At 47.5% G+C, this 23368-nt stretch overlaps 1 protein-coding gene across 3 annotated transcripts; it reads right to left on the bottom strand.

Annotated features, from left to right (window-relative positions):
* Positions 1 to 273: 273 nt before the first annotated feature.
* Ttll13 (tubulin tyrosine ligase like 13) lies at positions 274 to 23253 on the bottom strand. Of its 3 annotated transcripts, none has more exons than XM_051148781.1 (15): positions 23173 to 23253; positions 16068 to 16335; positions 15040 to 15080; positions 12853 to 12971; positions 10557 to 10687; positions 10011 to 10167; positions 9480 to 9623; positions 9042 to 9127; positions 8492 to 8723; positions 7729 to 7913; positions 4732 to 4917; positions 2737 to 2917; positions 2261 to 2440; positions 1381 to 1699; positions 274 to 1002 (listed from the first exon to the last, which is right to left on the bottom strand). In XM_051148781.1, the coding sequence occupies exons 2-15, from the start codon at positions 16322 to 16324 to the stop codon at positions 743 to 745; spliced, it is 2478 nt and encodes an 825-aa protein (XP_051004738.1). In that variant the 5' UTR covers positions 16325 to 16335; positions 23173 to 23253; the 3' UTR covers positions 274 to 742. The 3 variants fall into 3 exon arrangements, with proteins under 3 accessions (XP_051004738.1, XP_051004740.1, XP_051004739.1); XM_051148783.1 differs by lacking the exon at positions 23173 to 23253 and adding an exon at positions 16834 to 17089 and having other exon boundaries at positions 863 to 1072; XM_051148782.1 differs by lacking the exons at positions 274 to 1002; positions 23173 to 23253 and adding an exon at positions 16834 to 17092 and having other exon boundaries at positions 1210 to 1699.
* Positions 23254 to 23368: the final 115 nt, after the last annotated feature.

Here is a 23368-nt window from a genome sequence, read left to right as displayed (position 1 = left end):
CCCACCCTTTCTGCGTATTTTGTTTTTGCGGTGCTGGGGAGCCAAGCTAGGCCCTTGTATATGCTAGGCAGGCTTTTGCCTCTGAGTCATCTCCCTAACCATTAAAAAGAAAATTTTTGAGACCGGGTGTGTTGTCCTAGCCTGGAATTCATCTTTCCTCAACTTCCCAAGTAACTGGGATTATAGGCCTGAGTCATCGGGCTGGACTTCTCTGCTGTGAAAAGAGCTTGCCTCAGACGCGAGAATCGAAAAGAGGTACAGGACGCGCCTAGAAAACGACATAAACTTTAATAAAAAGACTGTTCAGTTGCCTCTGGCACAGGCTGCCCGGCCTGCCTGATTTCTGCCCCTGTGGCGGGAAGGGCGAATCCTCAGCAATCTTCTGATGGCGACTACACCGTATCTTGGGCATTTGGCTCCTCTGGGAAAGGAACTCCTTGTTGCTCGGGACTCTAGCCCCAAGCCACACCCAGGGATCAGACCCATCACTTAGTGACAAACCCAGCCTAAGGCTTGATGAGCAGAGATGCACACGGGCTGGCATTAGCTCTTCATCTTTTAGTCTTTACCGATCCCCAAAGAATCTTAGAATGTTGCAGAATTCTCGGTGTCTTTGTGTTTTGTCTTTTGCAAACAAAGGTCCTGGCCAGAGCTTTTCAAACTGGAACTTGTTGGCAGCCTTTCAATTAGCAAAGATTGAAGGCCATTTACTCTTTTGGTTGAGTGCTGGGCTTCCTTCCTTTTACCTGTGTTGGATGATGTTGAGGAGCGGGCTAGAATGCTGCAGCACTGGTGCAGAGGCGGGGTACAGGGTGAGATCCCCAGCCTTGGCTCCTCTGTGTTCAGAGTTTACCATGGAGGGCAAGGTACAGCACTCAGTCCATGAGTCATTTTCCTGTCTTTCGGGATACAGAAGATAGCCCTGCTTTGGGGTTAGAGTGGGTGGCACTGATCCTGACAGGGCCCGGTTTATGGCTTCTAGCCTTCTGCTGGCTTGGCCTTCTGCAGTAGAAACATGGATCCTCACTAAGTTGTAGTATTCACAGAAGAGATGTTCTCACATCTTTCCCACCTGTGGTCCAGTTACAAAGAAGAATAGCATCCCGTGCTTCCCTCCAGCATCTTTACCACACTGTATTCTAATAGTCTATTTACACGGTCATTGCCCTGTTAACCTTTGCTGAGGGCTGGGACTGTTTCTGCCCCGTCTATCACCAGGTCACTAACTAGAAGGAAGTAAATAAGTAGGTTCGCTGCCTTCCCCCGGCCCTACACTACTAGGGAGTGCCACTTTATATCTTGGGAGCATCCCAGCTCTAACATCTGCTACTGGGAATTTACGCAAGTCAAAAGTGACCAAAGCTAGTTTTGTATACTTACGGCTAGTGAGCCTGACTCTAGAGCTGGAAAAATAGTGCCTCCCAGATTTCTTCATTGACAATGAACAAGGGCCAATGGCTGCTGGATCTCCTATCCAGTTGAGGTTCCTGGGCTGCAGATGGTACCGAGAATGCTGTGCGATTGCGGCATTCCTGCTTGATAGTGGCCCTAAGATCCTGGGGATCAGGTCGTGGGGCCGGAGCGGTTGCAGGAAATGAGGAGGGACCTGCTCTAAGGCAGCCCCTCTCAGGAACACCAGTGGGACCAAATTCACAGGTTGCAGTTCCTGACCGCCCAGCCCGTCCTGGTGAAATCTAGGCTAGAGGAGAAGAGCAGCCCCTTGTCATATTCCTTGTGAGGCTGGATGGAGCGTCTGAAGACATTTGTAACTATCAAATAGAGCCATCCCTCCTAGGCCACAGCCACTGGTTAACTAGCTAGTCTTTTGGCATTCAATAACAACGGAGGGCCCAACAGGTTTTGCTACTATAGCCCGGGGAATAGTGAAAACGGCAGTTGTTTTGTTGGCCCAAGACTGTTTACTTAGCTCCCATTAGACCCGGGGCATTGGCAATGCTAGGGCAAGTACACAGAAGCCACTGAGCATGGTGGTGGCCTTGTTGTTTGTCAGTCATGAGTTGTGGGTGACTGTGGAACAGGAATAGAGACGGCGAAGTCTCTTGCGATTGAGAAAGCTGGGAGGCTGCACCTTGCTGGATTGTAGTACCAAACCCAAGGGATCCTGGGAACCAACAGACCCTCTCCCGGGCTCCAGAGACAGGTGCCATCACAGGAACCTCCTCTGGTGTGACCACCACCATGTGTTGGCATCACAGCCCTTGTTCCCTGGCTTTGTGAGAGGCTTCGCAGGGACTCTCACCCGATACTCTTGCAGCTTTCTGTGGCCCCGGGGGCTGGGGTACAGCATGCGAGTGAGCTGCTCCACAATGCCCAGGCTTCGGATAAGGTTCTCTCTCTGCAACAGGAGCTTCATCCGCTCAAGCTCTTCCTCTTCTACAATGTTCTGAGGCTGCATCGTGTCTGTGTGTATTGGTAGTAGCTACAAGGTACGGAAGAGAGACAGGTGTCCAAGATGAGCCTCCTACCATCAGCAAGGATGTCCGCAGGACCCCTGCCTCACTCTACTGCCGCCTTCCCTCCCCAGGCCCCACTGTACCATCTTCTTAGCTGTCCGTTCTCTCACCTTCTGCTTCAAAAGGTCAGATCCAGTTTACTAGAGAGATGAGGCTCTACTCATCTCTCTCAAGCAAGGAGAGAGAGGACAGCAGGGGTTCCCTTCCCTAGTAGCCCCAGTTTAGTTTCATGTGGAAAGATAAGAGCCACAGCCCCTGACACCTCTTTCTCCCGATTCCGGTTCCTGTAAGCCAGGGTGGTGGCAAGGCCCCGTGTTCCTGCTTTGGGTCGGCTTTTCTCCCCAGCTGATTCCCCCTGGTTCTGGTCCTTGGTTTCCTTTCGTTTCTTGGTGCCGGGGTTCTCCTGCTGCTCCTGCTTTAGGCGAATCTCTTCCAGCTGCTGCCTGGAGAAGACACAGCAGTTTCAGACACTAGGGAGACTGTGTGGGGAGGATGGGGACTGAGAGAAAACAGGACGCGCTAATAAAAGGAAATCATGACATGTTGCTAGAACTGATTAGAGAATATAGGAACCACGCTAAAGGAAAGAATCATTAAGAACCTGCTTGTGAGCCGGGCGTGGTGGCGCACGCCTTTAATCCCAGCACTTGGGAGGCAGAGGCAGGCGGATCGCTGTGAGTTCGAGGCCAGCCTGGTCTACAAAGTCAGTCCAGGATGGCCAAGGCTACACAGAGAAACCCTGTCTCGAAAAAACCAAAAAAAAAAAAAAAAAAAAAAAAAAAGAACCTGTTTGTTAGTGAGCTGGGTGTGGAGGCACATAACTATAACCTCAGCACTCTGGGAGGCAGAGGCAGGTGCATCTCTGTAAGTTCGAGGCCAGCCTGGTCTACAAAGTGAGTCCAGGACAGCCAAGGCTACACAAAGAAACCCTGTCTTGAAAAACAAACAAAACAAAACATAACAAAAAAAATCTGTGAGTGGAATGGGATGATAGCTCGGGCAGTAAAGACCTTGCCTGGAAAGTATGAGGACCTGAGTTCAAGCCCCAGGACCTGTGTAAAGTCACACACCTTTAATCCCAGCACTCGGCAAACAAAGGCCAGACTGGTCTACAGAGTGAGTTTCAGGATAGTCAGGGCTACACAGAGAAGCCCTGTCTTAGGAGTAAGGGGTGGGGGAGAGGGGAGCCAGATGTGGTAGCACACACTTGCATCTCAGTACTGGGAAGGCAAAAATAGGCAGGCCTTACTTTATGGGTTTCAGGCCAATGAAAGAATCAAAAGTAAAGTGGGCTAGACATGGTAACACACACTTTTAATCCCAGCACTTGGAAACACAGGCAAGCAGATCTCTATGTAGTTGAGGCCAGTCTCATCTATACAGCAAGTTCCAGGCCAGCCAAAGCTATATATTGAGACCCAGTTTTTTTGGGATTTTTGTTTGGTTTTGGTTTGGTTTGGTTTGGTTTGGTTTTGGTTTTTCGAGACAGGGTTTCTCTATGTAGCCTTGGCTATCCTAGACTCACTTTGTAGACCAGGCTAGCCTCGAACTCACAGCGATCTGCCTGCCTCTGGCTCTCGAGTACTGGGATTAAAGGCGTGCGCCACCATTTTTTTAAGGTTTATTTATTATTATGTACACAGTGCTCTGCCTGTATGTACACATACAGGCCAGAAGAGGGCATCAGATCACATTATAGATGGTTGTGGGCCACCATGTGGTTGCGGGGAATTGAACTCAGGACCTCTGGAAGAGCAGACGGAGCTCTTAACCTCTGAGCCAGTTTTAAAAACACAAAACTTTAAAAAACAACAATGTGGGGACTGGCCAGAAGGCTCATCTGGTAAAGGTGCTTACCACCAAACCTGACTGAGTTCATTCACTGGACCCCACTTGGTGGAAGGAGACAACTGACTCCTGAGAGATCTTTTGACTTCCACATGTGCACAAGACATACATACACACACACAAATAATTAAAGGTAGTCTTTACATATTTAAAATCACACAAACAGCTAAGGAACAACATACAAGGTTGTCCTCTGGCCTCCACATGCATATATGTGCATACATATACGGCATAAATATACATCATACATACACGTGAAGGCATGCATGTATGTGCCTGCATACAGAGAGAACTTGAGATGTTTGCTCTTTTCTCCAGTGTGTGGCTTCCTCTTGCCCTTCTAGGGAGCAGCTGGACGTCTGGACCTGCCCTTAACCCACCTGTACCGAGGAAAATGCAGCCAAGGTACCTGGCACACTCCTCTCTGGCCTTGGAGGCAGCGGTCTCCTGAAAGAGGGAGCCATTGTGCTTGAAGAAGGGTGCATACTTCTCTGAATCAGGCCCAGGGTAGATGCGCCGGTAGCCCCCTAGATGGGAATCTTCATAGCGTTCCTGGTCCTGCATGGCAGCCTGGGATGACTCAATCTGTTCTCGCCTAAGGAAACCAAGCTCAGGGAAGTCAGGAGAAGGCCGTGATGATGTTCAGGAGGGAAAAGAACACCATCAAGGGCTTTCAGAACCTACCGCTGGCTGCCTCATCTACCTGACCCCACGGCTGGGTAAGGAAGCACCCAAGCTCATGCCAGCCCCGCCATGCACGTAATAATGGAATTAAGTGTGGCCTCCAGAATTCTGAGTCTCTTCCTAAGTACAGAATGATCTATTCATAAGCAAACACTCTAGTTACCACAGTCTCTTGTGTTCCTAATTGTAATACCGATACACTACAGAAAATGTAAAAGAAAAAGATTAAACCAGATTTGCCTCAGCTACACAGTGAGACCAAAGCCAGCTAGCCAGCCTCAAAAAAGGTGCTACAAAGCCAGGGTGTAGCGCAATGTAGAACATGTGCTTATCGTGTGTGAGACACACAGTTCATTCCTACACTATAAAAAAGAAAATTTCTCATTTTTTTTTCAAGACAGGGTTTCTCTGTGTAGCCTTGGCTGTCCTGGATTCCCTTTGTAGACCAGGCTGGCCTTGAACTCCCAGAGATTGGCCTGCCTGTGCCTCCCTGAGTTCTGGGATTACAGGTGTGCACCACCATGCCCGGGGAAATTCTCATATTTTTAATGCTTTTTTGTTCATTTGCTTGAGACAAGACCTTGCTAAGTGGCTCAAGCTGGCCTTGAGCTCTCGATCCTCCTGGTCCCACTCCTAAGTGCTGGGATTGCTATCCTGTACCAGCACACCAGGGTTCCTTTATGTCTTTAGTCCAGTGTTTTCCATACATTTTCCCCACTGGAAGACGTGATTCATTCAGGCATACCAGCCGATCTTTTTAGGATAGTTAGGATGCCTACAATTATCCTTCACCCCACACATGTTTGAGTGCTTGCTATGTGCCAGTCCCTAATGCTATTTTAAGGAATCAAATACACTTTGCCTCTATATATCAAGATGAAAGTGGAGAAAAGCGATTTTATTATCCAGCCATTCAACTCAGTTTTATGTCTCATTAGCAAATTGTCATTTCAACATCAGCATCAGCTGTCATGTTGGTAACCTATTTTATAGTGAAAACAATGAGTGGCAGAGAATAATTCAAACTATTTCCTAATAAATAGCTGAACTGCTTCCTGTGTGCAGAATTGGTTGTAGATGAGTTTTGTTAGAAAACAAACTAGTCCCCTCCCAAGGCTCAGGCACTTTCATGGAAGAGGGATAGAAAGGTCAGAAGAGCCCGAGATCAGGGAGAACAGAAGCAAAGGAAGAGTCTTTCAGACATGGACCGATGTGCCAATGAACTCACAGTAGCTGGGCATGGTGGCGCACACCTGTAATCCCAGCACTCTGGAGGCAGAGGTAGGTGGATCGCTGTGAGTTTGAGGCCAGCCTGGTCTACAAAGTGAGTCCAGGACAGCCAAGGCTACACAGAGAAACCCTGTTCTGAAAAAAAACAAAACAAAACCAAATATAAATAAATAATAACAGAACAAAACAATCCTAAAATAGCCAATCACACTACATAAAGTTCTTTATGAGCCTTGTAAAGAAAGGGACAGAGGGGGACTGGAGAGATGGCTCAGAGGTTAAGAGCACTGGCTGCTCTTCCAAAGGTCCTGAGTTCGATTTCCAGCAACCACATGGTGGCTCATAACCATCTACAATGAGATCTGATGTCCCCTTCTGGCAGGCAGGCAGGCACACTGTATATATAATAAACAAATAAATCTCTAAAAAATTCATCTAAGAGGGCTAGAGAGATGGCTCAGAGGTTAAGCACACTGACTGCCCTTCCAAAGGTCCTGAGTTCAATTCCCAGCAACCACATGGTGGCTCACAACCATCTATAATGAGATCTGGTGCCATCTTCTCACATGCATGTGTACATGCAGGCAGAGCCCTGTATATATAATAATAAATAAATAAATATTTTTTTAAAATTCATCTAAAAAAGTTAATCTAAACTGGGCATGGTGGCACAGGCCTTTAATCCCAGCACTTGGGAGGCCAGCTTGGTCTACAAAGTGAGTCCAGGACAGCCAAGGCTACACAGAGAAACACTGTCTTGAAAAACAAAAAACAAACAAACAAAATCTGAAAAAAAAAAAAAAGAAAGAAAGGTACAGAGTGTGACTTATTTAACAGTCTGGGTAGACAAGGAGAAAACATTTTTGTATAAACACATTTAGCCTTTTTTTTCCACATTTAGACTTTTAAATGCTTGTGCAAGTATGAATATAATGTGGATAAACTGAAGACTGATTCACTGCAGGAGAGGGGAATGAAAAGACTTAGTGTTTTTTTAAAATGTTGTCTCTAAAATATGTAGTGTATTATCTATGCCTTCCCCCTAAAAAAGTATTTAAAAGCTAATCAGCTCCTTGTGCCCGTCTCCTTCTATCTGGAAAGTAATAACAAAGAAGTTAAGTTGCACAACTAAACACCTAGCAGGACCCATCCAGCAGCTCAATGGTAATGGCACCTGCTGCCAAATCTCAGTTCCCAGGACCCAACTTGGTGAAAGGACAGAACCAACTCCCACATGTTACCCTTTGATCACAGGTCTGGCATGGCACGTGTGCAAACACACACACACACACACACACACACACTAAACATGTTACCATATTAGCTTAAAAATAAACTGGGCACAGTGATGCACACCTTTAATCCCAGTACCCGTGAGGCAGAGGCAGGTAGATCTCTGTGAGTTTGACATCAACCTGATCTACATATCTAGTTCCAGGCCAGCCAGAGACCTGTCTCAAGTACGCAAACATCTATCAGATACCAGGCACACCTGGCTTCTCGTGGCTGTTGGTGGCATGGGAAAAGCCGCTCCTTGACTCGGCGTTTGTCTTCTTCAATCACCTTCTTTTTGTCACAGCCCCGGAGGTTGACAAGGTTCATAGCGTCACAGAGAAGTGCATCTTTCACCTCTCGATCCAGGCGGGAGTCTGTGGTGAAGCTTGGGGAGTGGTTTACCTGCCAAGAGGAGTCCTTATTGTCCCTTTCCTAGGCCACCTGAGTGGGTGGTGGTCGCTTGAAGGTCTAACTGAGGGCCTGTGGCCCAAACCAATGACTGAGAGGAGATCTGACTGGTCTACAGGTGAGTGAGAGAAAACCAGGCAAGTTGACTGGAGAGGTCCTCAAGGGCAAGGCTTACTCAAGGAGCACTGGAGACTCCCAAACATGGACTGCTATGTTTGCTTGCTTGTTTGCTTTTCTTGGGTTTTTGAGACAGGATTTCATGGAACCCAGGAGAGCCTCAAACTCACCATGTAGCTGAGGCTCATTCAGAGTCACAATTATCCTTGTTCCGGTTCTCAGCTACTGAGATGACAGGCATGTGCCGCCATGCCCAGCCTGATTGCTACTGTAGAGGCCAGAGACTCCAGTGTTTGCCTTGGAAATTGACATTAGTCTGTTCTTACGCTTTCACCTGGTTCTTGTCCACCCTGAGACCTCCCCACCCCACTCCCCCTATTCTACCATGTAAGTGTACTCCTTTCAAGGCGAGGCCTCTGACTTTGGCCTTGTCAAGTCCAGGAGAGAAATCTTACCTCTAGAAGCCAGGGCTTGAGCTTGTGGTCCAGTAAGATGTCAAAACCCAGGATCTCAAAGCAGGCACATGTACCTCCACACAGATATTGGGGGAAACAGGTTCGGTAGTTGTGGCGAAGGACAGAGTGGGCTGAGATGATGGTTTTGATGATGATATCCTCGATGTCCCCCCACAGCTCTCGGGGGTCATAGCTGTGCTCTCGCAGCCAGGCATTGAGTGTCGACAGCTTCCTATGAGGCCCAGTGCTCAGAGAAAGACCAATCTCCATGCCAGCAGGGCCTGGCTGTAGGCAGGAGGCTCCCCGGCTTAACCCCAATTCCATGTCTGGGACCCTGGGCTTCAAAGTGCTGCTAGCAGCTGGGAGCTGGGATTAGTTATCAGGGCTATAGGGTATTGAGTCTGCACTTAGAGCTCAGACACAGGATTAGGGTCTTCCAAAGCAGAGGTTGCTGGGAAATCAGCCTCCCAAGAGCCAGTTGGGTTTCATGGGCATCTAAGACTGTGGGACTAAGGGCAGAGGAAGCAAGGGAAGACAGAATAGGAAATACCTCTTACTGCCCACAGCATCATCTCGGACAAAGTTCTCATTGTGTTTGTTGATTGCATAGTTGGTCAGGTGCATGCAGACTTCCTCCTGTGACGTGAATAGCCCTGTGTTGGTTCACACTGCCTCTGTGCAGCCTCTCGGGCCCTTAGTCACTTATTAACCCACCGCTCTGCCCTATGATGTCTCGTCTCCTGGACCTCTTCACCAGGGACTGTCCTGTATGATCCCGGCAAAGAGGCTGTGCTGGAAAACTCCATTAGGAACCTTGCCTCAGTCACCACCAAGTGAGCCTCCACCTGCCATCCCCGCATCCCCAGGTGCTATGGCTCTCACTGGCTTCCTTCCTTGGTCTTGGCTGACAATGACAAACTTTTCTACCATGCTTGTGCCTAGAACCAAGGCAATGGAAGAGAAGAGGCGCGCCACCCTGCCTCCTCACCAGGTTGTTATGGCTAGGTTCCACATACGGCATGGTGGCAAAACGCGCCAGGCCTTCCTCGTACATGAAGATCCGGAGAGGGTCACAGGAAGTGATCAGAACATAGATTCGCATGTCAAACTTGAAGCCATCAATGAGGAAGGGCTAAGAGCATGCAAACCCAGAGGGAACACTAATGAACTTCTGAAGTGCTTGTCACGTGCAATATATGGTTATTAAAGGTGTTTCCAATACATAACACGCTGAATCCTCACAATAATCATATAAGGTAGTTACTGCTGCTTTTCTTATTTAACAGTGAGGAAACAGAGCCAAGGTCAGATAACTGCCCAAGAGCATATGTCCAGGAAATGGGAAAGCCTCCAGTCAAACCCAGGCTGGCTAGCTCTGAACAATGGCTATGGTCTGTCTGTAAGATAGTGAGGACAGCAGAGAGGGCAGGAGCCTATGACTGACTTCTGGCCCTGGTGTATGAGGGACAGAGCATCCCAGTGTGGGGAAAGGCCTGGGGGGGTCCGAGGTGGCCTTCACCTTGGTGATGTACTGCTGGCAGATCATATGCTCTCCTGGCTTGATTTCCTTGGGGGTTCTGGTGATAAAGATGCCACGCCCCTGACAGCCGCTATCTGGCTTGCAGATATAAGTGCGGGTTTTCCGCTGACGACCGTAGGCCTGGAAGTCCCCATAGCTACATGCAGAGAGAGGCTGGTCAAAGGGTTTCTGTGCATCCTGACTTTCCTGGGAGCCCCACGGCCATTTTTTTTGTTACCTATTTCCAGGCTATTCCTGGAGGACTTAGCCTTGGACCCACTTTGCTTTGGCCAGCTGAAACTTTCTTTTTTGAGACAATCTCTCTTTGTAGCCATGGTTATCCTCTACTTGCTTTGTAGTTCAGGCTGGCATCAAACTTAGAGAAATCCACCTGCCACTGCCTCCCCAGTGCTGGGATTTTAAAGGCCTGAGCCACCACTCCCAGCCAGCTGAATCTCTCTTGGTCCAGAGTTCCAACCCTCTGAAACACGCCTGGGTCACAAGATGTGACCCCTCATCCTTCCCCCAGGATCGAGGCTCACTCACTCTGCAGGGAGGCACCAGGTTCGTGGGAAGATGTTGTATTCAGTAGGGTAGAGCTTCTGCATGCGGTTGAGGTTCCGAGCCAGCAGATCTTTACGGCAGATTTCTGTCATGCCAGGGAAGTGGTTGATTTTCTGAAACAGAGTCAGTTGGTTATACTGCCCCCCCCTGTAGCAAGTGGCAGCCTCTAGGACTTGGGCATCCCAAGAAGCCATAAAAAGGGTCTGGGAAAGAAAGGATGATGTCAGAGTGGAGGGTAGCACTGTGTCTAGTCAGTAAGGGTGAAGCAGGAAACTTCCAAAAGGCAGGTGAGAAAGCATTCCGCAGCCTTTCCACACACAGCTGGAAAGATGTAGACTAGCCAGGACCTTGTGCCCTGGAGACACCTTCTCACACCTCTCAGTCCACCAGAGTAATGACACTGTCTGGGGAAAGGCTCAGGGAGTGGGGCGCTTGACTATCGGGCACTAGGTTCTAGATCCAGTACCCAGCAACACACACACACACACATACATACACACACACACACACACACACACACACACACATACACACACACAGCTTTTAAAAGAGGAATAACGGGTGCGGTGGTGCACACCTGTTATCCCAGCACTCTGGGAAGTAGAGGCAGGCAGATTGCTGTGAGTTTGAGGCCAGCCTGGTCTACAGAGCAAGTCCAAGATAGCCAGGGGATAGCCACGGCTACATAGAAAAACCCTGTCTTGAAAAACCAATAAATAAAAATGAAATAAAAGAGGAATAATGATACATGATAGCCCAAAGAAATAATAATAAGAAACACATTTCCTTGAAGACACAAAGGAGCAGAGAAAAAAAGACTGTAGGGACTGCAGGATACCGCACCCAGAGACCACAGAGGGATGCTGTCTGCTGCAGGCCCTTAGCTGTTCTACCCTGCAGGGATGGAAGGCAGAGGCGGGAGAGAGCTGAGTGTGGTCAGCTGGCTTCCTCAGTCACTAACTGTGTGAACTTTGTGTTCTGGGTCTTCCTGTTCTCTTTTTAACAAGCAGCATCTGCTATTCAGGGACATTAAGGATTTAATGAAGAAGCAACGTAGAAACACCTAGCGATGTATTTAACCAGTGCATAGGAATCCCCTCAGCAAAAGCTGTTAATTAGTGTTAATTAGTAATCCTCGCCTGACAGCTGCTCCCCACATACCCACTTCTCTGCAGCTTTCCCAGCATTTAAAGCAGCTGCTCTCTCCTAGCTTTCTCCCTTGAGACTAGGGTAGGACAAGTTACAGTGTCCTGGACTCCTTCCTAGATTGCCCTAAAGAAGCCTACAGACCCTTTTTAATTAGTCACATGCTGCATGTTGACATCTCAGGTAAGGACAGACTACATACCTGATGATGGTTCTAGAACACCGTATCAGCTAGTGACACGGCAGCCACTTGTTTAGTGCCCTTTTGGCGTTCCCATGATGGAATCACCTAGCAACCCATTCCTTACAGGTGTGTCCTCCTCAGGAAGCCACACCTGACTTCACGACGACACGCTCGCCTGTCTTCTTGTTGAGCCAAGCTATATGGCCTCAAAACACCTCATCCCCTCAACCCAGCCTGCTGCTTGCTGAGATTTCTGTCCTGTATCACCACACCACACCCCAGGCATGTGATTGCTGCCTGGCTCTCTCTCCTGCCCTCTTCTCTGTCAGAGGGTTGAGTTTTCTTTTTCTTTCTTTCTGTTGACCCTGGAGCTTATGTAGGATGGCCTTGAGCCCCTCCTGATCCATGCTTCCCCCTCCCAAATGCTGGGATCCCTGGTGCACATTACCACACGACGTCTCACCAACCTGGCTCTTTCCGACTGTGTTGGTAGATGTGTGATGCTAAGCTCTTAGGTACTAAACCACTCAGCTGGCCCGATCACTAGCGCCCCTCCCACTTTTTAGATACGGAAAAGTGAACTCAATGCCTTGTGCATACTAGGTAAGCACTGTACCACTGAGCACTGAGCTACATCCCTAGCCTTCTGCTATTAGCTTTAAAGCAGCTTTCTAGTCCTCGTCCCAGGTGGGCACACCTGCTCTCAATGAGGCAGGCAGATGCCACCAGTGAGAATAAATAATGTGACAGGGATGTGCCCAGCAATCACTTACTTTGGATAACAGAAGCTCCAGAGAGCCAAGAAGAGAATATCTTTATTGGAGCATCAGACCTGGGGGCGGCCTCCTTGTCTGTATAAGGCGCAGCAATGGAAAGAGGCCGTCTCCAGTACCAGGGGCAGGCAGGGTGGGAGTGCTCATTTTGGATGTTGGGCCAGGACATTGGTACCTGAAACCTCTTCATATCCATGACTCGTTCCAGTGAGACAGAACAGTCTGTCCAGTATACAGTCCACTCTTCATCCTCACCTACTTCCTTCAGGCCACACATTTGGGCTGCCCGGCGCACTGTAGAGACAGGGAGATCAGCGCTGCCAGCCTATGCAACCAGTCATGAGCCCTGGAACTCTAGCTGGGTGGATTCCTTAATAGACCTGACCAGAGGGCAGACTGTAAAGGCATGTGGTTCCTTTTTTTTTTTTTTTTTGGTTTTTATAGACAGGGTTTCTCTGTGTAGCCTTGGCTGTCCTGGACTCCGTTTGTAGACCAGGCTGGCCTGAAACTCACAGCAATCCACCTGCCACTGCCTCCCGAGTGCTGGGATTAAAGGCATGTGCCACCATGCCTGGTGGCATTTGGTTCTTACCTCAGCATCTTAGGTACCAGGTTGCAATTCCGAGTTCATGAGGTTAGGGGAGAAAACAAGAGGCAGACCCCTGCTGCTCTGAATCAAGATTGTGTGGGTATACAGCTCACACTAGGTCTCAGCGTACTGGCACCTAAGACTCTGGGTGGCTCTTTATACGGATGTCAGTGGGGAGAAGAGGTGAAAGATGAAAACCCTGCCTTATCTGGGGATACTTATAACTGTTAATGCCCCTGAGAGTCTCTCAGAGGAAAACCATGGGTTTTGTTTTTGAGATGTTGGAGAGTAAATCTAGGGTGTTTGGTTTTTTTTTGCTTTGTTTGTTTGATTTGGTTTTTTTTTTTTTTGTTTGTTTGTTTTTTGTTATTGTTGCATGGTAGGTAAGACCTTTACCATTAAGTTGTATTCTCAACCCTTCAAAATCAGCTAGGGTTTTTGTGTGTGTGTGTGTGTGTGCGTGTGTGTGTGTGCGTGTGTTTATTTTTTTCATTGTTTTGTTTTTTAAGATTTTCATTATTTTTAATCACGTGTATGTGGGTTGGCATGTTTGCCAGATTGTGAATGTGGACATCGGAGGGCACGTTACAGAAGTCTCCCTCTACCACGTGGGACCCCAGGACTGAACTTGGGTTGTCAGCCTTGTTGACAAGTGTATTTATACAATGAGCTAACTCCCCCAACTCCTCAATCCCAAAAGCGGTTCTAACTGTTCCTAGTGTCCCTTACTTGAAGGGTAGGGCAGTGGTGGTGACATTTGTTTTCTCACGGCCTCATGCAATCCATGCTGTCTGTGTAACCAAGCATAACCTTGAACTTCTCCCCCTTTTCACTCCATTTCCCAAGTGCTGGGCTTGCAGGCGTAAGTCACCAGGACCAGTTCAATGGGGTGCCGAGAGTCAAGCTTGGCTTCAAGCATGCTAGACAAGAATTCTACCAATGCACCCCCTTATTTTATTATTATTTATTATTATGTATTATTATTGTTACTATTTGGGTTTAAAAAAAGATTTATTTATTTATTGTTATGTATACAATGTTCTGTCTGCATGTATACCTGTAGACCAGAAGAGGGCATCAGATTACATTATAGATGGTTGTGAGCCACCATGTGGTTGCTGGGGTTGCTGGGAATTGAACTCAGGACCTTTGGAAGAGCAGCCAGTACTCTTAACCACTGAGCCATATCTCCAGCCCCCCCCCTTTTTTTTTTAAATACAGGGTTTCTCTGTGTGGGCCTGGCTATCCTGGGACTCACTCTGTAGATCGGGCTGGCCTCAAACTCAGAGATCTTGCCTCTGCTTCCTGAGTGCTGGGACTAAAGGAGTGTGCCACCACTGCCTGGCAGCCACTGTTTTTATTATTAGTATTATCATAATATGCCTATACCTTTGGACATGGTCTCGCTTTGTAGCCTTGGCTGTCACTCACTATGTAGGCCAGGCTGACCTGGAACTCATAGCAACCTGCCTGCCTCTACCTCCCAAGTGCCTGGCTTCTGGTTTTTGGCTATGATTAGTTTTTTTTGGGGGGGGGGATTGTTTTGTTGTTCAGCTGACTGTGAAGATACCCTCTCTGCCACTGATACTAACTGCAACAGCAACATCTCAGCTGCCAGGAGCTAAGCCTGGGGACACCCAGGGACCTCAGTGTACGCACTCAGTAACCTAGCCAGGCGCCAGGGACTGGGAAAATGGCTGTGACTCTGTCCCAGGGATAAGAACAATAGTCCCTCTTACACACACAGCTGTGAGTGATGGGTCCACTGCTTACCACTCTCATACTTGCAGTTGGTCAGGTTGATGGCCAGAGGTCTGAAATGGAGGAAGAGCAGAAATCAGACCGAGTAGGAGGAAAGGACTGGCTGCAGGCTGCCAGGAACCCTGGTGAAGACACATCTAACAAACTTGTAACACAAACTCAGTTTCTATAGAAACATCTTAAATACCAAACTAACAAGCTAAATTTCCAAGCTGGGCAGACCCAAATGCTCTTGATTTTCATTTGTTTTGTTTTTCGAGACAGGGTTTCTTTGTGTAGCCTTGGCTGTCCTGGACTTGCTTTGTCGACCAGGCTGGGCTCGAACTCATAGAGATCCTCCTGCCTCTACCTCCCTGAGTGCTGGGATTACAGGTGTGTGCCAATGTGACTGGCTTCAAATGCTCTGATATTTTTCTGTTGCAGCAAAGGTTCATATTTTTGATTTCTTAGAGAAGATTCCTCCGTGTAGTAGCCTTGGCTGTCCTAGAACTTGCTCTGTAGACCAGGCTGGCCTTGAACTCAGAGATCCACCTGCCTCTGCCTCCCATGGGCTGAGATCAGAGGCATTCACCACTACAACCTAATTTTTTTTTTTTTTTTTTTTTAATGTGAGCACTGGGGATTCAAACTCAAGGCCTTCATTCTTGTGTATCAAGCTCTCTTCCCCAAACTGAGCCATTTTGTTTTGTTTTTCGAGACAGGGCTTCTCTGTGTAGCCTTGGCTATCCTGAACTCGCTTTGTAGACCAGGCCTGCCTCAAACTCAGAGCAATCCACTTGCCTCTGCCCCCCGAGTGCTGGGATAACAGGTGTGCACCACCATGCCTGGCTGTTATTTGGTTTTTGAATCAGGGTCTGACACTATAGTCCAAGCTGGTCTAGAACACACAGTAATTCTTTTATCTCAGCTTTCCTATTGCTGGGATTATAGGTCTGCACCTCCATCTGCCCCACCCTGAGGCTAGCATTCCAAGACAAGCAGTAACCCAAGCCAATCGCCAAACGAGAGTCAGACCTGTGAGGGATCTAGGGAAAAGTTACCTTCGTTTCCGCTTCCTCTTTCTCCTCCCAACTTCTAAATCATCTGTGTCTGTTGCACTTAGCGTTTTCTTTGGAATTTTCTTGGCTACAACTGATAAGGGTACCCCATTCTGTAATTCTTTATAGTCAGTCTTCGTAAGTGCCTGCTGGGACAAGTTAGGGGTGGAAGCTTCCTCTCTCACACACTCTTCCTCAGACTCTTCTTCCTCAACATAGTCTTCCTCAGATTCACTGGTCTTACAGGTACTGGGCTCCATCCTCTTATATTCTAAGGGGAAAGAGATGGGAATGAAATATTTATGAGACCTCTTTTCCAGGCCCAAGGAGACCTGCAGGAATTCACCTAGAGTCCCCTCATGGCGCTAGAAGGAAATGTTGCCCTTTCAACAATACTATTATAAAATTGGTTGTTTCCAAGTAGAGGGCTGTGAGATGCATGGGGTGTTTGTAAGACGTAAAGTTCTCAACGAAAAGACCCCATCACTCAGGATCACCCTGGATAATACAACACACTGCAGTGCATGCAGAGCAGAGCTGGTAGGAGCCACGACTGCAGCTGTTGTTTCCTGATGGGGAAAAGAGTGTCTGACAGACCTGAGGACTCTTTGCTTTAAAATACAGCTGAATATCAAAGGATCTCGGGCCGGCGATTTCCCTGAGCCAGGATTCAGTTTCCCTATTTGTACACGTTGAGGTCGGACATCTGTTGGCTGAGACCCTTTGGGTTGTGATAGAGGAAAGGAAACCCACGGCCGACACTGCCCACCCGAGGTTTCGAGGAGAGCTCAGGGGCTGCTGGAGCTGCCCCTAGCGGCTCGGGGCTGGACTCAGCTGGTCGCTCATGGCCGCCCCTCGCTCGCTGCTGCTCTTCCTGGGCGTTGCTGGACGTCGGGGACCGTCTCTTCGTTCCACAGGACTGTCTGTCCCCGCTGTCGCGAGGGGGAGCCCGCTCCCCCTCGGGGTTAACTCTGAGCTCCGAGATCCTGGCGGCGGCGGCGCCTTCTTAAGCAAGCCGACGGCCGCCGCCGCCGCCGTCGCTATGGACACGAAGGCGGCCCCTATTGGAGTAGCGTTCTGGGGCGTGGCCTTCCCGGGAACCACACCCACTTTGGCGCCAGTCGAAGCCATCTTGGCCAGGTGCTGTTTGGCTGGCGCGACTTGAGATCCGAGTGTAGAGGAGCCAGTGAGCGACCAAGGCGTATTCTTCCAATGCATTATGGGGCATGTAGTCGTTCCGCTTTTGCGTGGGTGTGCGCCTTTTCCACTCCACTTTTCCTGTAATCCTGTGACTAAATCAAACAAATCTGTATTTGAAACAAATAGCTGTTTGTTTCTTCTGCATTTTAGAAATGGTGCTATTAAAAAAAATTGCCGCCCTTCACAGGGACAGCATTGATTAGAACACATGCCTTCCAACGTTTTCACCCTGCTAAACTGCAACAGTTGCGTTAATGAATTACAGAATGAGCGGGTAAGGGTGCTTGTTTACAAGCCAAAGGACTTAAGTTCGGCCTCCGTAACGCATAGTGGAAGAAGAAAAACAGTACAACAGTAAATTGTCCTCTCACCTCTATACCCACACCTTGGCATGATGCCCGCCACCACAAATAAATAATTTCTGATTATTATTATTATTATTATTATTATTATTATTATTATTATTATTATTATTTCACTTTACATCCTGGTCATAGACCCCTCCTACCTTTCCTCCCCGTCCCACCCTCCCTCCCTGTTACTCCTATCCCAATAAATTCTTTGTTGTTGTTGTTGTTTTTGTTTCAAGACAGAGTTTCTCTGTGTAGCCTTGACTGCCCTGGACTCGCTTTGTAGACCAGGCTGGCCTCACATTCACAGCGATCCGCCTGCCTCTGTCTCTCGAGTGCTGGAATTAAAGGCGTGCACCACCACCACCGCCAACTAAATATTTTGTATTTATTTAACTTATGTATGACAAACACTTTGAATTTCACTAGTTTTATCCACTAAATCCAACCCAACTTATAATTCTGATTATTTTGTGTGGCAAAATCCAGAGAAGAATAGAACTTTTTTTTTTTCATAAAAAGACAAACTGCAGAAAATACATGGATGTTAATATCTACTGCTTACTCTGCAGTACTGAAAATTTGCCAAAGTAACTGGTTGTGCAGTAATGGAAGCTTTTTCATTCTTTCAATTTTTTAGAATATCTATATTTTATGAGTATGAGTTTCTGCCTGCGGGTATGTATGTGGCCCACATTCTTGCTTGGTGCCTATGTAAGTCAGAAGAAGGTATCAGATCCCTCGGGACTGCAGTTACACATGGGTGTAAGCCACCATGTGGGTCATGGGAACCGAACCTAGGTCCTCTGGAAGTGCAACTGGTGCTCTTAAGTGGTGAGCCATCTCTCCAGCCTTTTAAATGTGTATCTGTGTGTGTGCCTGAGTGCATATCTGTGCACGCTGTGTGCACTGTGGCAGAGGAGGCCAGAAAGGAGCATTGGAGTCCCTTAGACTGGAGTTACAGATGGTTGTGAGTCACGATGTGGGTGCTAGGAACTGAACCCAGTCCTCTTGAGGAGCAGCCATTGCTCTTAACCACCGAGGCATTTCTCCAGCTCCCTCTTTCATTATTTTTTTTAAAGATTTATTTATTATTTTATGTGTGTGGGTGTTTTGCATGTATGTATGTATGTATGTATGTATGTATGTATGTATGTATGTATGTATGTATTATGTGTGCAATGCCTTCAGAGGCCAGAAGAGGTTGACAATTTCTTTGGAACCTGTGCCACATGCGGTTGCGAACTGCCATGTAGCTGCTTGGATCCAAATCCTGGCTCTCCACAAGACCAGTCGGTGCTCTTAACTGCTGAGCTGTCTCTCCAGACTCTCATTCTTCTATTCTTAAACTCAGTATAGTGAGCTGGGCAGTGGTGGCGCACGCCTTTAATCCCAGCACTTGGGCGGCAGAGGCAGGCAGATCTCTGTGAGTTTGAAGCCAGCCTGGTCCACAGAGTGAGTTCCAGGACAGCCTAGAGAAACCCTATTTCGAAAAACACTTTTTAAAAAAATCAGTATAGTGATTTAAAGAAGGATTTTTATTCTTTGACAAGTTTATATATCCTATTTGTATATTACACATCCTATATCGTCTTTTTATCATATTTATCTTATGATCCTCTCTTATCTGCTGCTCCCACTGCCTCTGGAACCCCTCCTCCCAACACATACATCCCCCTCTTAATTCCATGTCTTTTTTTTTTTTTTTTTAACTTCGCTTAATTAGAATTTCTTGCATGCACATAGGTATGAAATTATTTACTATGTTGTGGACAACTTTCCACTGCCTACACTTAAGAAAATTGACTCCTCCTTTCCCATCAGCTATCAACAGCCAATAAGCTACTCAGCTAGAGGCTGGTCCACCTGTGCCCCGCCCCCTTACACACTGGAATGTTGACAGGTCTTTTAACTACAGTCTCTGTGAATTCATGACTGCCACTGCAATGTTATGTCTGCAAGACTGCATTTTACAAAACTCTTCATCCTCTAGTCCTGCCTTTTCCTCCTCTTCCTCCTCCTCCTCCTCCTTCTTCAGATGTATTTATTATGTATACAGTATTCTGTCTGCATATATGCCTACACACCAGAAGAGGGCATCAGATCACATTATAGATAGTTGTGAGCCACCATGTAGTTGCTGGGAATTGAACTCAGGACCTCTGGAAGAGCAGTCAGTGCTCTTAACCTCTGAGCCAATCCCCTTCTTAGAGTTTTTCAAGAAAAGGTTTTTCTGTGTAGCCTTGGCTGTCCTGGATTCACTTTATAGACCAAGCTGGCCTCGAACTCATAGAGATCTACCTGCCTTTGCCTCCCAGAGTGCTGGGATTAAAGGCATGTGCCACCACGCCCGGCACTAGTCCTATCTTCTTTATGTCCCTACAGTCTCTGCGATTTGGGGTATGGGTGGGGGAAGGAGTTTATGTGGTTTTTTTCTTTTTTTACATTTAAAAGTAATTTTTAAAAAGATTTATTTATTTATTATGTATACAGTGTTCTGCCTGCATATATACTTGCATGACAGAAGAGAGCATCAGATCTCATTATACATGGTTGTTTTGTTTTGTTTTGTCTTTTGAGACAGGGTTTCTCTGTGTAGCCTTGGCTGTCCTAGACTTGCATTGTAGACCAGGCTGGCCTCGAACTCACAGGGATCCACCTGCCTCTGCCGCCCGAGTGCTGGGATTAAAGGCATGCGCCACCATGCCCTGCTAACAATAAGACTTTAAATACTTCCCAGATTGACTCAACTACAGATTGAGGGACTTAGTTGTAGAAAGATCCCTGGAGGGCCACTGTTGTAGAAAATATAAGAATATCTAATAATGTTTATTATAAAATTAGCCTATAATTATGACAGCAGTATTATCTAACCCGCTATCATAATAAGTAAAGGCACAGACACTTTTTGTATTTTAGAATAGCCTTTGTTACCTGAGACTGGGCAGATATTAACCCTTTAAACTAAACTATCCTGATCACTTCCCATCCCCCATTCCAGGCCTTCTGTTTTAATCATTCCTGTCTGGCTACTTCTCTTCATCCGCGCCCATCTGGCCATGTGCTTCTTTTCATGATACTCCATCATGACCTCTTCTTCCTCCTGTACCTGTCATCTCCCCCTCCCTATGGTCCCCCCCACCTCTCGGCCCCCCCACCTCCCCAAACCCAGGCCTGCAAACCTCAAACTCTGCCTCTCTCTCTTCTGCCAAATTCCAAGCCTCTGGAATTTTTTTTATGAACCAATCAACTTTAAATAGGTAGAGCAAGGTTTATACAACAAGGACAGGTGTATGGTATGTGAGAATGTGCTTGTCTGGGCAGCAAGTAGATCTTGGGGGGACAGTAATTAGAATCAGAATATATAGCACCAGACCAACCCCCAACAGGCCAGCAATGTTAAAAGACAGCACTACCACCACGGCAACTGCTGACCAGAGAGATAGTCTCTAACTATATATTATAGCAGTTCTGGCATCTCACTACCCGTACTGTGGCCCTGACTCTGTTATTAGCTGCCTGACCTAGGAAGTGACTGTGTCAACAACCATTTCCTCATCTGTTAAGTGGAAGCAATAAGAAGACCAGTACTTCTTTTCTAAAAAGGTTAAGCCAGGCCTTATGACCCCATGCCTTTAATCCTAGCATGCAGGAGCCAGAGACAGTTGGATCTCTGTGGATCGGAGGCAAGTCAAAGCTACATAGTGAGGCCCTATCTCAAAACAGAAATTGGGCCGGGCGTGGTGGCGCACGCCTTTAATCCCAGCACTCGGGAGGCAGAGGCAGGCGGATCGCTGTGAGTTCGAGGCCAGCCTGGTCTACAAAGCGAGTCCATGATGGCCAAGGCTACACAGAGAAACCCTGTCTCGAAAAACCAAAAAAAAAAAAAAAAAAAAAAAAAAAAAAATCAAAACAGAAATTGTATTACATTTATTTGGTACATGTATGGGAAGTCAAAGAACAATCTGCAGGAGTTGAGTCTTCTTGAACTAAGAAGATCCTAGGGATTAAATTCCCATCATTGTGTAGATGGCAAGTACCTTTACCCCTTGAACTATATGTGACCTATGAGTAGCAGTAAAAAAAAAAAAAAAAATGTAGTCTTGATATATAAAGCTAGGCTGGCTTTGACTCAACAGTCAACTCTGTTATTGGGGGCTAGATGAAAAATCAGGGTGGATTTTCCATGAAACACTTTCCATGAAACACTAAGTTGAGCACCTGGAGGAGGCAGTGCCAAACACAAGGGGGTCAGCCTATTGACCAGTCATAGGCAAAGCTGGAGACCCAGCCATTCAGGAAATTAAAGCAGGGTTCTTTGTTCTGAGGAGTTTTGAGGCTAGCTTGGGCAACAAGCAGGCTCCATCTGTTAAAGAACAAAAAGACAAAACAGGTTTGGTGGATCACACTTGGGAGGCAGAGGCAAGCAGATCTCCGAGTTCAACGTCAGCCTGGTGTATAGAATTCCAGGACAGCCACGGCTCCACAGTGATTCCCTGTCTCAAAAAACCAAAGAGAAAAGAGTCAGTGGCGGGCAAAAGGACAAGATGAAAGGTAAGGCAAGGAATGGTAGCTGTGAGCATCCATTGTAGCTCTGCATCTCTCAGGAAGGCCACCAGGCAGAGATGGAAGTAGGATGGTTCCATCACTGGTGGTGGTGGTGGGGAGGAAGCACGAAAAAAGATGAAGCAAGGTGTCCCGAGGGGAAGGGTGGGGCCCAGAACGAGGTCCGTGCCACAAGATTTTCAGTCCAGCCAGGGGTGCAAGAGAAAAAGATTTCTCCGCAGCAAAGCGTTAATGGTTCTTTAGGTTAAACAGCCAGTTTAGCGGCACTGGCAGGCAGTGTGGGTTCACCCTTGCCAGCTGGACTGCTGAGCGGAGCCATGAGGCAGTGGAAGGTAAGGGCTCCAAGGCTGGCAGTCAAGTACAGGGCTCCAGTGATGAATTCTTCCGGAACCTTCCACTCCCCTGTGCTACAGCTCAGAAGAAGCAGCCAGTCGGGGAAGCGGATGGTGCACCTGCCTGTTTTATTTCATGTGAAACAGGGACTTATAAACCTTGGGCAGTGGGAGGGGTTTTGAGGATAAATGCGTGTCATTGGCTGGGACTAGGATGGTGGCAATGCTCTATTTACATGGGGGAAAGATAACAGGCGACAAGCTCACGTGATAGACCACCTGGAGCCACGTGCTCCTGGGGCAGGAACGGAAACAGGGAAGAGAGCTTTGTCCCACACGTTCTGGTTCTCAGGATGAGATTTTTGAATCTCAAATTTGAGATTTCTGGGGTTTGAACATGCCCTATCTCACCAGTGCCATGCCAGTTTGAGCCCCATAATCCATAGCCTACCAAAGCAGAGGCTGATGGGTCACACAAAGGTGTCCAGATAGCAACCAGTAAAGCAGGAAATCTAGTAGACTCATTATATCTAGGGTTGACATCAGAATGAACAGTTGTTTTTTAGAAGTACTTTGGCCTTGAATAAGTCATTGTAGAAAACAGTGACTTTTTCCCCCCCTTTGGTTTTTTTGAGACAGGGTTTCTCTGTGTAGCCTTACCTGTTCTGGAACTCACTCTGTAGAGCAGGCTGGCCTCTGCCTCCCAAGTGCTGTAATTGAAGCCGTGCTCTACCACCACCTGGAAAAGAGTTTCATCTGCATGTACATCTGCACACCAGGAGGTGGGATCAGATTCCATTATAGACAGTTGTGAGCCACCTGGGAGTCTTGGGAATTAAACCCAGGGCCTCTGGAA

This window comes from Acomys russatus, chromosome 7 (assembly GCF_903995435.1).
Source record: "Acomys russatus chromosome 7, mAcoRus1.1, whole genome shotgun sequence".
NCBI lineage: Eukaryota > Metazoa > Chordata > Mammalia > Rodentia > Muridae > Acomys > Acomys russatus.
This window is presented reverse-complemented; position numbering and strand designations above follow the sequence as displayed.

Bases quoted from the DNA above. Each gene is read 5' to 3' on its own strand.
- Ttll13 (XM_051148781.1), bottom strand. From the start codon at position 16,324: ATGGAGCCCAGTACCTGTAAGACCAGTGAATCTGAGGAAGACTATGTT. The intron at 10,688-12,852 runs GTACCAATGTCC...ACTCTGTTTCAG, and splicing joins TGGATATGAAGAGGTTTCAG to AAAATCAACCACTTCCCTGG. The intron at 4,918-7,728 runs GTGTGCCTGGTA...TGGTTTCCTTAG, and splicing joins CAACAGCCACGAGAAGCCAG to GCGAGAACAGATTGAGTCAT.